This window comes from Scophthalmus maximus, chromosome 2 (assembly GCF_022379125.1).
Source record: "Scophthalmus maximus strain ysfricsl-2021 chromosome 2, ASM2237912v1, whole genome shotgun sequence".
Classification (NCBI taxonomy): domain Eukaryota; kingdom Metazoa; phylum Chordata; class Actinopteri; order Pleuronectiformes; family Scophthalmidae; genus Scophthalmus; species Scophthalmus maximus.
The window spans coordinates 25,543,811-25,558,568 of record NC_061516.1 but is presented as its reverse complement, the minus strand read 5'-3'; the positions used below and the strand labels follow the sequence as shown (position 1 = coordinate 25,558,568).

The 14,758-nt window shown below is 44.2% G+C and overlaps 1 protein-coding gene across 6 annotated transcripts in view; it reads right to left on the bottom strand.

The window, feature by feature from the left end:
• The window catches only part of rad51d (RAD51 paralog D), a 19,729-nt gene extending 4,971 nt beyond the window's left edge, over positions 1-14,758 (bottom strand). For 2 of the 6 annotated variants that reach the window (XM_035625532.2, XM_035625538.2), the window contains exons 1-6: positions 14,387-14,758; positions 14,159-14,220; positions 9,048-9,166; positions 1,479-1,560; positions 248-382; positions 56-151 (exon numbers count right to left, since the gene is read on the bottom strand). In XM_035625532.2, the coding sequence (XP_035481425.1) occupies positions 56-151; positions 248-382; positions 1,479-1,560; positions 9,048-9,166; positions 14,159-14,220; positions 14,387-14,468 (576 nt within the window). In that variant the 5' untranslated portion in view covers positions 14,469-14,758. Of the gene's footprint in view, positions 1-55; positions 152-247; positions 383-1,478; positions 1,561-6,247; positions 6,349-9,047; positions 9,167-14,158; positions 14,221-14,305 lie in introns of all 6 variants that reach the window. The other 4 variants (XM_035625535.2, XM_035625533.2, XM_035625536.2 and 1 more) reach the window with 4 other exon arrangements.

The following is a 14,758-nucleotide window of genomic DNA, read 5'->3' as shown; positions in this document are numbered from 1 at the left end:
AACGCAGGACTACAGTCGGTGTATTTTAAGCAAACAAAAACAACTCCACACGAACCCGCTGCAGCCCACCACCGCAAAGACCGTACAGACAGTCGAGCAGGGAGAAGACGTCGAACAGGCGGAAGACGCGGATCCTCTGAAGAGCTTCCATCTGTAAAAAAGTGACAGCGTCTCGTTTCACATTTTTGTTTTTTCGCATTGCACGTCATGTTGATAATTTTTTATTTTATTTGGCCGTCAAACCCACCTGCTCTTCCGCGTTGCTCGTTTCAGCTTGGAGCATCTGAAGCAGGCGGCCGGCCGTCAGCCCCCCCGTCGTGTCCACGTATATGACGTTCTGTTTCAGCTGGTGGGAAATGTGCACCGCGACGCCGAAACACACCTGGAAGACGCAGGGAGCGGTTACAGATGGTTTTTGGCAGATGGTTTGTGTGTCGGCTGAACGATAACCGTACTTAAAGTCTCCCTCCAGTGCAAAAAGTGATTTTCTTCTGTCTCTGTCCTCTAAGATTTGTGACATTGACAATGGCGACTTGTATCTGAGCACACGTTTTCACTGTACAGGTGTTTTCACATTCCTCTCCTGGAGGAGCAGATTTCTGTGTCACTTTCCCTGCAATTTGAAATTCAAAACGGATCCTGTTCACGCTATATTTGGTTCGTCACAAATACAGAAAACCAATCGCCGTCGAATATGCAAATGTGAGGCAAAGAAACCGGAAACTTCCAGTGCAGCAGAGGCAGCGAATCACGAGAGGACGGCAGGTGTGTCAGCAGACTGTTAGCGTTAGCATTAGCATCCACGAGAGGGCGGCAGGTGTGTCAGCTGACAGTTAGCGTTAGCATTAGCATCCACGAGAGGGCGGCAGGTGTGTCAGCTGACAGTTAGCGTTAGCATTAGCAGTTAGCATCCACAGGTGTGTCAGCTGACAGTTAGCGTTAGCATCCACAGGTGTGTCAGCTGACAGTTACCATTAGCATTAGCATTTAGCATCCACGAGAGGACCGCAGGTGTGTCAGCAGACAGTTAGCGTTAGCATTAGGTGAAAGTTTTATGGCTGAATCTCGCCCATGTTGCCGCTAGCCGTGTTGTTGCGCACATTCTCCCACTGGTCAACTGAGCGCGAGCAGCTGTGGTGGGCGGGGCCTGTGTTATTTGCATATCATGAATATTCATAGTCTCATAATCCCTCAGTGAGAGAGAGAGAGTGGATGGTTTCCAGACACATTTCAGAGGGCTTTTTAAAAACCTTTTTTGGGGGTTAACACTGTTAAACAAAATATTAAGCATAGCAGATTATTTTATATTTACTTTAAAACGTGACTGGAGGGAAACTTTAAGAATTACCCTCAATATTATTTCAGCCACCGAGCACTTTCTTATTCCAGAGGAACAGAGATGGGAATTCTTGAAGAGCTAATTTATGAGACGGGAAATTATCGGGTGATGGAGAGAGGGAGGCTGGGGAAACGTTCACCTGAGATTTGCCACTTCCTGGGCCTCCTGACAGCTCCGTTATCTCCCCGGTATACAAGCCTGAATCCAGCAGTTTATCTAAGCTGCGGGGAAAAAAACAAGGCACAATTCATTACTCACGCCTGCCATCCGACGTAATAAACCATTAAGTGCATCCGGAGAGCCGACAAAAAAAAGCCGGGTAAACAAAATACAAAACAGCAGCATCGGCATCGACTTCCAGACTTTTATTTTAAATGTTTGGTCCGATTCCGAATTCTCAGTGGCTGTTCGACGGCTTCTTATCAGGCTCGGCCACCGGCTGCGTCTTTTAAATTGAATCCATCAAAAAATAGTTTAGGTTCTTTATTCATCCGTTTTTTGGGGGTGGAGGAATGTGTGTGTGTGTGTGTGTGTGTGTGTGTGTGTGTGTGTGTGTGAAGGTCATTGTTTGTTAGTTGCGAGTCTTGTGGGTCTATTGAAGATCTAAGGTGCCCAGTTTTAAAAATATTAAAACAAAGTGCGCAGGGAAATGAAATATGTTGTTATTTGTACAGTTAATAATTTTCAAAAGACATTTACCCTGAATCTGTCCAGCTCATTGAGCTGTGACTCAAAAAACAAACTTTGTAGAGTAATTGGACTTTCATTATAAAGGTCATTTGGTCAAACAACTGTTCCCAAGGTCAAGAACGCCCTTCGGACCGTCACATATAAATCCATCTGCGTTTAACACCACTCTGTTCGATGAATTCCCATTTCACTCTCCTTTTTGAATTTCTTTTTATGACTTTCATCCATTTCTTCCGGCAGAATATTGCCGAGGCCACTTACAAGAACGTGTCCTGAGAAGCTGAGAGCAGGTGTAACACCTGCCACAGCCTCCTGGACTCCTGCAGGAACGTTGCCGGGACGGATACTTTTAAACTCTCTTTATTGACGGCGATTTACTGAGTGAGGTGAGGGCTGCGCTTAACATCCATAACCTTGACAGTCCGGTTACAGGTCCTTTGTTGCTTCACAGGTAAATCTCCCCCCCCCCCCCGAGCTCCACCTCCATACACCTCAGGTCATTTGTACTTGACCCTCTCCCCCACCCCCGGTGAATCCACTCTTTTTATGTGCAAGAAACTTGGGCAATAAATCACCGGAGGTCCATTAATTTTCCTACTGAGCCCAGTGAGCGGAGGCAGGACTGAAGTTGTGGTTGGAAAGTTTCTCATCCCTGCCCCCCCCCCCCCCGGTCGTCAGCCAATAACATTTCTCTTCTTAAAGCCCAACCTCGGCCCATGATTGCATTCTGTGAACAATAGTCCACAGGACCGTTTGTGAACGGAACATAAGTCCTGCCAAAACAACGCGCAGGGTGACTGTCAGGTTGGTTTTACAGCCTTCGTCCGGTCCGAGCTGCTCACAACTTCAGTTTGAGATGGCACATGAAAACACCCGCTCTTTGTTAGAGCCGCGGTGTCCAGCACTGCCAGCGTTGCATTGTGGGTCATTTTTATTTTCAACAGGCTAATGCCCGTCAATATTGAGTCTTTCATTGGTCCAACTAAAAGACGCAGTAAGCGATTTTAATCCAATACACTTAGAATTCGGACGAATACTTCCTCGCGGTCCGCTAGCTGTCGGCTCTGTTCGCACTAGGGCGTCAACCATCGACTGTTTTCAGTATCGATTTAATCTGTCGATTATGTTCCCGATTAATCGATTAGTTGTTTGGTTCATAAAATGGTGAAAAATGTCGATCCTGTTTCCCAAAGATGATGTTTTTTTTTTTTTCCACACACCAAAGATATTCAGTTCACTGTCACTGAGGAGCAAAGAAACCAGAACATATTCACATTGAAGAAGCTGAAATCAGAGAAGTTTGACTTAATTTTTTTTCAGAAAACCTACATGAAACAATTAATCGGTTTATCAAAATAGTTGCACATTAATTCAAAACTTTGAAAAGTAGGGTTTTTCATTTGGAAAAAGATCGTTTTGGAAGTGGTTCCTCATGGTTTCCCATGGTTTGTTTTGTTTTCCGTGCATCTGTCTGTGTATGTTAAACCGAATGAGATGAAATTGATGAATTGAAACCTGCCAACTGCCAATCAATCACTTATATTCTCATCTAACTGGTCTGGCACAGTGTTTTCTTTGAAAAATATCCTGAGGTTACAACATAAAACGGAGATTCATTTGAGAGTTTTCTGTTTCTGTCAACATAATGCATGTATTTCTTTCAGCTGCTCCAGACGAGCGAGTGCTCTTCGCGCGCGTACATACGCCGATCGTTGTTGTCGCGGCGCTTCGACCGACTGATCCTTTCGGTATCGGTGCGTCTTGATGAGCCCACACTCCATCCGGTGATCTGTGAAGTTTGTGGAATTGCATTATCTTTGCCTGCCGGTGCGGTGATGGATGTGACAGCGATCACACTTAAATCTACATAGCCCAGCGTCCTCGAGCCTGAAGGTTAAGCATCGCCGGAGGCCTGTGGTTGGCTGATAGCGGTCCCTCATCATCGCCCGCGGCCTGATTGTGAAGGGGAGAAAACTGGCGGGGACGGACATACTCGCGTTATTCCAGCCACCTCTGGATGTTGATGAAAACACCAGGTTGCACTCGTGCAAGGTCCCGGGGAAGGAGGAAGTGATTGTCCTTGAGGAGCCGCAGATTGAGCGTTTGCCACTCGTCGGCGTGAGGTCGAAATGCCGAGCAGTCCTCGGGAGCTGGCGGGTCTTCATCCTGGCGTATGATTGGACTGAAAGCGGCGGCCGGAGAGGCTGAGATTTTGTTGTTTGAGAGTTGTTGTCTTTAGACAGGAAGAACTTTAAGAAAAGGTCATTTTACATTCCTGTGTTCAGATACTTACTATCCGTAGCCATACCGACACAGGATAGTAGTTTAAAGTGGACACATCATGGACAATTCCAGGTCTATATTTGTAATTCTGGTAAAGCTTTGTATAACTTACAGATTGAAAAATGCTTTACTTATCTTATACTGGCCCCTCAGATCAGCCTCTGTCCAAAAGAGTCGGTTTTAGCTTCCGTCTCTTTGAGGCCCAGTCTTTTTCTGATCTGCTCCGGTCGACTTCTCTTCTCTTTCTTGAAATAACAACACACTGAGCTAAGGCTACGGAACCGGGACAGCTGTTCGCGGGTGTTGTAGAACGATTGGACGTCACTTCGAGGGGGGGAGTCGACGAAAAATTGCGAGCGAGGAAGAATTCAAAGCAATTTCTAACATGCGTCCACGTCAAGCTGTGGAACTTTGACCTTGTTCGGCTTGGACACCGGACATCGAAAATTAGGATCTAAATGTTTTTTGTTGTTGCTTTTTTAACCAATCACAACAAGCTCGACGTGTCCCCTTTAAACAAACACTGTGAAACAGCAGCTTCTTAATTAAGGAGGCTGGAATAACGTCTGTTCATTTTAAGGCTGATTAATTAGAGCCATTAACAGCAACACAATCTTTGCCGTTTTTCAGGAAGGCTTTAAAGTAGCTGTATTGATTCAAGGCCGAATCTCGGAAACCCAACGGCTCCACAAAAGCGTCTACACCGGCATTATATCAACATTGTGACGTTATTCTATCAAGTGTTGCCGAAAGAAATCCGAAGGCTACATGAGACACAGGCCGGCGAAAGCTATAAACCCGTCGTCAGCCCTGGGAAATTCACCTTTGTCCGTGTGAGAAATGGCAGCCAGGAAATCTGGCGATGTTTGCTCTTGGTTCCATATTGTTTGATGTTCTCCAAGGCGAAAAAATAAAAAGAATGTGATTTATCATTCATTATTAATTACTGTGCTACTTTTTGAGTTTTGCTACTTGAGACATTTTTGAAATCCAACTCCATTTCATGCAGCCAGACACAAAGACATGAATAAATACGTGAAATTGAAGGCAGCCATTACTGTGGGCGTAATACTGGGAATGCATTTCAAGCATAATCCAATTTAGGGCTGCAACGACTAACCAATCGAATCAATCCAAAATCGATTGGCAACGAATTTCACCGTCGATTAGTTGGGTCTAGGTTATGAAGTGCTGCGCGAACGTCTCCTGAGGTGGCCACCCGGGAATATCCGCCCGTTCTCTGTTGCCACGCCAATCGGCTTTTGCGACATCGCGTCGGGCTAATATTTTTGCATATTAGTGAAGCGAGTGTTGTAAATGTCGCATCCTCTCTCTCTTTGCGCGAAGGCGGCGCGAGAACGAGACAAACGCTAAAACACAAAGGAACATTTCCGCGCCCTGTCCGTAGGACCTCGGCGCTGATTGTCTTTCGCGAGAATCCTGTCGCGTGAATATTGCGCTCGCAAACGTACGCAAAGTCCACACGCTTTGCATTGACTTTGTATATAATCGCGCGAAAAAGGATTTGAGCCACGAGAGGAGTCCAGGAAAGGTTTCCCGACCCATGCCAAAGTATAAAAGCTTCAAAAACACACCATGTGAAAAAATAAATAATGATACAGTAGAAAGGTTTTTTCTTTGAGCTCTGACATTTCTATTAGCTGGATGAAATGAAAACTGAAGAGCAGTATTTTTCATTAAGTTCCTTATTCATCATTCTCTGGGTTGAAGACTCACATTCACTGTGTGTGCACGTACAGTATCAAAGAAGAAGGAAGGGGAGCGTTAGACAAAGTGCCTGTATGTAGGGAAAAGTCTTCACTGAGCCTAATGAAGAAAAGGTCAATACTAAAATATTTGCATCGTTTCAATTCAGGTTGAATTATTCTTTGCTCAAACAGAAGACAAGTGGAAAAATAAAACACGAAGAGTTACCTGCCATTATGACTTCTGTCAAGGAGGTCGTGTCTTTCGCCCGTGTCGCTTTGTTGCTCGTTAAAGTTTGGTGCGGATGTGGACAACTTTCTCCATCTATGCTTTATGATAAACAAATAATTTAATATTATCAGACGACTTCCATTTTTCTTATTACTATAAGAACTAGAAAACCATGTGTAGGATGGTTCAGCCTTGTGAGTGAGAGTCGTGAATAATGAATTATGTTTTCCATAACACGTTCACTGATTCTGTAAGATACTCATTTCTACCCAGCTAACACATCTACTTTTTACACTCAGCATTAGTTAGTTACATATTCACAAAAAAACTGCATCTCAAGAGCGTCTACTTGACAAAATGCTTATTCTACTGTCTAATGGCTACAAACTGAAGCTAATCCAGTCTAATGCAGCAGTCCGGAAATAATTCCAACCTGCATAAATCATACAAAGTTCAGGTTTGTTGAATCCGTTTTTGATATATTGAGCACTAAATAGTAGAGCTGCAACAGTTAATCGATTAGTAATCGACTTCTAAATTAATCACCAACTATTTTGATAATCAATTAATTGGTTCAGTTAGATTTTATGGGGGGAAAATTCTCTGATTTCAGCTTATTAAATGTGAATATTTTCTGGTTTCTTTGCTCCTCTGTGACAGTAAACTGAATATCTTTGGTGTGCGGACAAAACAAAACATCACCTTGGGGTTTTTGGAATCTCGATCGGCATTTTTCACCATTTTATGACATTTTATGGACCAAACAAATAATATAGAAAAATAAATCGACAAATGAATCGATAGTGAACATAATCGTCAGTTGCAGTCCCAAAACACTGTACATATTCTACAGTCTGATGGACACGAGCCAAAACTGATCCAATCTAATGCAACACCCATGCAATAATTCCAACCTAAACGAAGTTCCAGTTCGGGGAATCAGTTTTAAAGTGGATATATTGTGCACTAAATATAATAAATATTAGATAAATATTGGTGTTTAACCTCTACAGCATCACCAGCCCGAATCTACAGCCTCCAACTAACAAGAAAGAAAACAAACCGTCATGCAGGAAGGACTTATCGCAGAGCTGTTTTATTTAGGCAGGTGTACCTAATAAACTGGCATAAACCGACCATGCACACATTGCGGCGCGGAGTGTGACACGCCGACTGTCGACGGCATCATTCGTCACTTCTCTTTTCCACCAGAAGAGCGCAGCCAAGACACACAGCAGCTCACGCCGGCTTCCCCTCACACGGCCGATCCAAGGCACCGACACAATATTCATGAAAACCCACTTAAAACCAAACACCTGTGCTCATTAACTATGCTTGAAGCAGTGAGTTTAAACCGTACAAAAGGTTCCGTCCTATAAAAAAAACACCCAAAAAAAACAACGTGGCATGCCGGTTCCCATTCCACAGATTTTCCGTCCAGGGCAGGTCCGTGTCCTTGACGGAGAATATGAGCCGCTTTGTAAAAAAGCGAAATATTTCATCTGCTGTGTCATTTGTGCTGTGACTGTGTGCAGATGAGTCCATGTTTTTGAGACAACTGATACTGGGAGGCTGCGTCTTAGTTGATGGTAGCAGTTGTTTTAAGAGATTAACTTCAACTAAATGTACAACGGGCGGCGCAGTGGGCGTCTCACGGCCGGAAGGTTCTGGGCTCCAACGGGACCTTGGAATGTTTTCTCCCCCGTTCCTCTCCGGGTGTTTTCCGGCCTCTTCACGAAGTCGAAAAGAAAAACTGCTCAGGTTTTTTGAGTTGAAGTTTGGGGAATTGATCAAGAGGACATTTTCCGAACAGGGTTTGCCTTTCACGTGTGACGAACTGTGAATTTTTTTCCCCAGAGATTTTTCCTGATTTCTCACACTTTAACTAGGGGGCTGGCGGGAAAAGTTCCAGAAAGTGTCCGGAGAGCGACGTTTGCGAACTCCGACTTCAGCCGGGGTCTGTAAAAGCAGCTGTGGTGTCGACTCCTGCGATACCCCGGCGACCTGTGCAGGGTGATCCTCCGCCTCTCGCCCCCACGGCGGCTGGGATTGGCTCCAGACCCGCCGCCACCCTCGGAGGATAAGCGGTACAGATGATGGACGGATGGATGGACGGATGATGCTCAAAGGCAGTTGTCAATTATCTTTGTTCTTTTTCGTAAATGCAGCTGAATGCAGTAAAACCGGCAAACAAGACTTTGACTTCAGCTGCTAAAACAATCGAGCACAGAGACCATTTCTAAAAAGAGCCTGCTGTATTTTTACCCACAATCAGCCGCACTCCTGATGCATATTCCACCGGCGCCGGTCAATGCAAATTTGATTCCGACGACACCGAGGCGATTTTAGTTTGATAAAAAAAAGAAAAAAAAACTGATCGATGCGGGAGGATTCTGGTTGCAAAACATCTTTGGTAATGTATGACACTATTGATTTGACATTATCCTGTGATCGTGACGGTTTGAGAAACTGAAGACCGAACAAAAGAAAGAATGAAACCATCCCCCGGCTCCAACACGAGGCCAACGATTTAGCGCAAATTAATTTGAACTAGATCAACTGTTGTGTCCTTGGATATTGTAACACACTAACACAAAGTACCAGAAGACGCCAGCAGTTGCTTATAATCCCTTTTGCCTCTAATCTGAACTCGGGGAAGTGTCTTTAATTCGATATGTGGAGAACTGTCCTTAGGAATACATATTTTGATTGTCGTTTTATGCCCCCCACCCCCCCACCCCCGGTCCTCCGAATGACAAAGCGGCGCGCTCTGCTGTGTTTGCAGAATTGTCCTCACCTGGGATTTCCGGTGGAGAGGATGGCCGTGGAGCTCAACAGCTCCTCGTAGAGATCGGCGCCCGACACCGGGAAAGCCGCGTGTTGAGCCAGCAGCACTCGGCGGATGGCGAACAGAGCCTGAAGATACCAATAAAAATAATAATTACAGCGTGTGGATGAGGCGAGGGAGATGTGCGGTCCAGGGACATCTTCCACCTCCAGCACTGCGGTGGCTGTCAATCACCTGAAATCATGTTTTGAAAAAAATAGACATGACAGGAGAGTGGCACAGGGGTAATAGGGCAATTTCAAATCTCGAAAAGGAAAGCGGGGACTTTATGAAAAGTCTCAATGAAGATGCTCGGCCAAAGACAGCACCACTCCCTGAGCCAATCGGGTCACGATGGCGGCTTTCCCGATCCCCTCTGGATTTTTGTGTACCTACCACAGAACAGACTCCTGGGCACAGAGGATTTCACGAGTCCGACAACAGAAATGTATTTAGTGTAACGAGGCAAATCTGTTGGGTCTCAATTAGTGAGATTTTTGGAGCCCCTTATTAACGATGTGGCCACACACCACGGGGTTTGTTTTTATTTATTTAAAAAAAAAAAAAACTAGCCTTGCCCAGCAGCTTTAATTGAACTGCAGGAGGCGCTGCCTCAGTCGTAAATTGTGCCGGTGCAGTTGACCCGGCATTGACCTCCTTCCCGGCGAGTGTGTGTGTGTGTGTGTGTGTGTGTGTGTGTGTGTGTGTGTGTGTGTGTGTGTGTGTGTGTGTGTGTGTGTGTGTGTGTGTGTGTGTGTGTGTGTGTGTGTGTGTGTGTGTGTGTGCGCGTGTGTGTGCGTGCGCTAAACAATGGTTCGAAATCAACAGCAGGAGTCTGGACCAACCGGAGGGATGCTGGGTATCAGCTCAGGGGACGCCTGCGGGCTGAACAAGCAGGTCAGGAACCTCCAGCTCAGTCAATGGGACCCAACCTGAACCTGCTACAGGCAGCGACTGGGAACAAATTCTGTGGACATTTGACGCTTCGAATTCAAACAAAACTATGGAAGTTAGTTTAATTACATGTAAGCAACGTGAAAAGGAAATGTGAAGTGACATAGATTATAGATTATTATATATAATTTATCATATATCAGCCTTTTACAGACATGTCGGTATCGGCCGATTTGTTTAGAGCCCGACTGATATTACCGGCCAACAGATATGAGCCTTTAAATGTGCATTTATGTTTTGCATTTTAGGTCAAATAAAAGGTTTTTTCTTCATTCAAGTTGTATTTATTTGGTTGTATTTGTCTTTTTTTTGTTGTTTGTTTTTTTACTATAAAGGTTTTGGATAAACTAAAATATCAAACCTCAATTACATTTCTTTGTCATAAAGGTTTGATAACGACATCTAAGAATCATACATACCTACATATATATATATATATATACACATACATACATATATAAATACATATGTCGATGTATCGGTATCGGGAATCTTGTACTCCCTGACTTGATATCGGCCCCCAAAAATCCATATCGGTCTATCGCTCTACTAGGTATATACGTATATATATTACATACCTTCAAAAAAAATCTGTTAAATCCCTGAGGATTTTAAAATGAATTTCCTTTCTATCTAGATTACATGTATAGACGCTCGGTCTTTCGTGATCTCTGCTCTCTCTCTTCCTTCATGTTTTGTTTTTTTTAGATTTGCCTTCCTGGATGGTTTTAAAAAAACGGTTCTACTGTTCATTGCGCGAGTGAGAATAATAAGAAAATGAATAAACTCAACCCCCGCAGCAAAACAGACATCTCAACATGTTGACGCGCTGTTACTTTTTATTTCATGAAATTAAAACACAGAGACAAATTAAGTAAGCGTGGGATGTGCAAACGTTGGAATAGTTAATCGAGTCATTACCTGGTAACTGTTTTCAGTTTCACTTTCTCGTATGGACATTTGTGTTCAGAATTCACTTGTATTGAGTGGAATCCAGTTTGATGTTTCCCGTGCTCACACAACCTCCAATGCTTTACAGTTCATAAGTTGTTCTTTTCATTTTCAAACGGAGCTCCTTTCTTTTCTCCGAACGCACGTCTGACGACGCTTCTCAATTTCAACTGCATCTGTCCACAGCACCTGTTTTTTTTTTCCGAAAATGACTCTGGCTTGATCCAGATGTTGTCTTGCAGACCGAAGATGTTGACTTTTGTGACGAGGCTGCAGGGGAGGTTTCCTCCTCACGACTCTTTGTTTGTGCACCACCCCTGTGTCTGCTCAACCGAATCCTGCAGCTCCCTCGCAGTCATCTGGCTTTTTGTTTTAGTTTTGCTTTGAACTTTCTGCCCAGCAGGTTTGTTCTTTATTCATCTTAGGACGCTTTCACACCTACCTTGTTTGGTTAGGACTAGAGCTGCAACTGTTAATCGATGAATAGATTAGTAATCGACTTCCAAATGAATCGCCAACTATTTTGATAAACGATTAATCGGTTCAAGGCGTTTTTATGAAAAAATAAGTCAAAATCCTCTGATTTCAGCTTCTTAAATGTGAAGATTTTCTGGTTTCCTTGCTCCTCTGTTACAGGAAACTGAATATCTTTGGTGTGGACAAAACAGAACATCATCTTGGAGGTTTTTGGAAACACGATCGACATTTTTCACCATTTTATGAACCAAACAACTAATCGATTAATCGATTATGAAAATACTCAGGTTTATATACTCGTTTTAATACTCGTTAGTTGTTGCCCTAGTTTGGACCTTCTGCCTTTTCAGTTTGGTCCGAACCAATATTGAAGGTGTGAAAGGTTCCTCGGATCCTGGTCCGGACCAAAAGAGATGGTCTCAGTCCGGATCAAATTGGACTGTGGTTCGGTTCATTAACAGTGTGAAAACAATTTTTTGGGGATGGTTTCGGACTTTTGGACCAATTACAGGAAGTTGAGGCATAGAAGAAGAAGAAGAAGAAGAAGAAGAAGAAGAAGAAGAATCAGAAAAAGAAGTGTAAAAATGAGCAGGGAGAGGAGGAGACTAAATATTTTCTTGCAATTTGGTCCGACGAAACAATAAAAAGTAAACTTTTTAGAAAACGCATAAAAATATCGTGATGTATAACTTATTTTCAGGGAGGATAAGAAAGAGGGGATATGGAAAGAGGCTTCCCGCCAAATTGACAACACGCCGACATCAGAGGCACGTCCGTCCACCAACCAATCAAAGTCAAGACGTAGGTTTGTCATGTAAAGTTCTTTGGTGTGCTCGCAAAAAAATTGCAATGTGAAACCAAAACTCACCGGATCAGAAATGGTTACAACGCAAAACGCCCTTAAAAAAAGAAGTTTTCTCTGCCTCACACATCTCGTCTTGACATCTGCCATTTCCTTAATGACATTCCATTCGGTGGAAGCCTGAAGTCAGACTCTGGAAATGTCACCAGCCGACAATTCGTAATGACAAGTCCTCAGCGTGGCCCCACAAGTCCCAACAAGTCAATTAATGTCGAACAAGTTAATGAAGTTCTGAGTGTTTACAAGTAACATTTGCATATGCCACAAGTAATTACAATTTTTTTTTTAAGTTATGATATAAAAAAATAACAAGAGATTTGTCTGTATACTGCTGGGGCTGTTTTAAATTAATTTCACTGTGAAAAATATAAATCGACCAAAAGATGTAATATGCCCAGGAGGGGCTAAACTTGTTTATACATCTGAACTCTACTAGGGTAAATTTAAAAAATGTAGTAGCAGAGTCAGAAAAAATACAATAAACTGCAAAGAAAAGAACAGGAAGCAAAAAAAAAAAAAAAAAAACTTCTGCTGTGAAACAATTTCCCTGGCTTCTAAACCAAGATGACCCCAGCCTGCAAAGGGCATGTATAACAAGCCCCGTGGGAGGTCTGCTTACATTAAGCATGCCTCTGTCTTTTTTTCTTCTTTTTTTTTTAATTAAACGCCACCTAATATTACACAACGAGAAACTCGTGCAGCGTGTGGGTGAAAAGTGTCTCTAAGATCAACATGATATTGGTTCAGGGCCTGAACCTCCCACTCGACGATGTTCATGCCAAGTATGAAATGTGGGTGTCTTTAATTTTTCCCCTCAATTTCTTTGTTTTCTAACACCACAAAAAGAAAAAGTGTGAATTCAATGGAGTAATGAAGTTTATCTTGAGTCTTGCGGTACTTTACTTTTGCATGTTTTTGGTGTGTTTGTGCGTGTGTGTTTGTTACACATGCCTTCATGGGGAAGAAATTATGGTAAATACGAGTTGGCGACTTGGAAATTGCACACGAACGCACCATCGTGTCGTAATCACGAGCGGGGAAACTCTGAGATTATTTTTCATACCCGAGGTTCCCGAGTTGGGGCGACCAGAACCTTTCAACATGGCGGAGACGAGGACGGATTCTGTAACGGATGGGAACGTCATTCTTTAATTGTAACAGTGCAACGAGTACTAGCTGTTGCTTGCGTACTTAATTTCGATACGTAATCTATGTGAAATGGAACAATTGATGGAGTGGATGCTGATTCAGGGATGTCTCCAGCAGAAGTATTTATCACAAGAGCTCAATATTGAGGAGACTTCCCGTTGGCGACACAGATCAACAGGTTGACAGTGTTCGGCGTCCCACGACAGTCTGCCCATCCCCGGTCTCTGTAGTTGTATTTAGCTTTGAGTAATGTCGTCATCTCCCCGCGACTGTGACCCCTCGAGTGAGGTAATTGTTTCGGCTGGATGAGGCGACCTTGCTCGGTGCCTGGGAAGACTCGTCCCAAGAGTTTCCCAGGGGAGGATAGACGAAAAATTCCTCAACACTATGTACACTTCACTTGATATAGACCAATGCCATTTATCGCCCTATCCATGACAAACGGACCACAGTCTGCTGGCGCGGTGCAAAGTTATTACGTCAGCCATTTTGTTTCCAATTCGTTCCCACAACAGAGCGCTGGAACGTGACATCCTGGCGATTTCCCACCTCATGCGTGGGAAAGTGTAGGATCTTCTGTCTAGGCGGCATGAACACATGGTTTCCTCTGACATGCCGAGATCCCAGGATCCTCTCGCCCCCGACGCGAACAAGCGCCATGTTTTGAATCAAAGTGTGGTGCAAGTACCTTGTATGACACGGAGCATCTCTGGGCCAGTTCCTCCATGTCAGACGACACCAGGTCCTCCACTGTGGAAACAGGAGACTGTTGTTAGATGTGAGTAAACGCAAATGTGCTGGTGACACATGTCCTTGCTCCATCTTTCCCCCTCACTTCCGGTTGACTGCTTTGCACCAGAGCGGACCCCTGTCCTCGGTCACACGCGTGAAACAGACACACACGCGATCCACCGACCTGTCTTGATGTCGGCAGCCCGCAGGCCCCGCACCAAGCCCTCGTCCAGTCCAGGACACATCCCGTCTCTCAGCAGCACCATGGTCGCACACGTGCGCGCACTTCATCGGAGGAGGTGGAGCAGGGAGAGTGAACGGACGCCGCTAGCTTAACGGCTCGTTTGTTTGTGTTAGCTTAGCGGCTAAACCGCGCAGCTAACGTCAACTTCTTTCCGACCCGTTTGGCCGTTGTCAGTCCGTGTAATCACTTGTCTCAACGCTGCGACCTCTTCGACACACTAAACGTGCCTTGGCTGAGACAGACCAACGGCGCCATTAAACTTTTTTCGCTAGCCAAAGTCTACGCGAAGGCTTCAAAACAAAAACTCCTCTC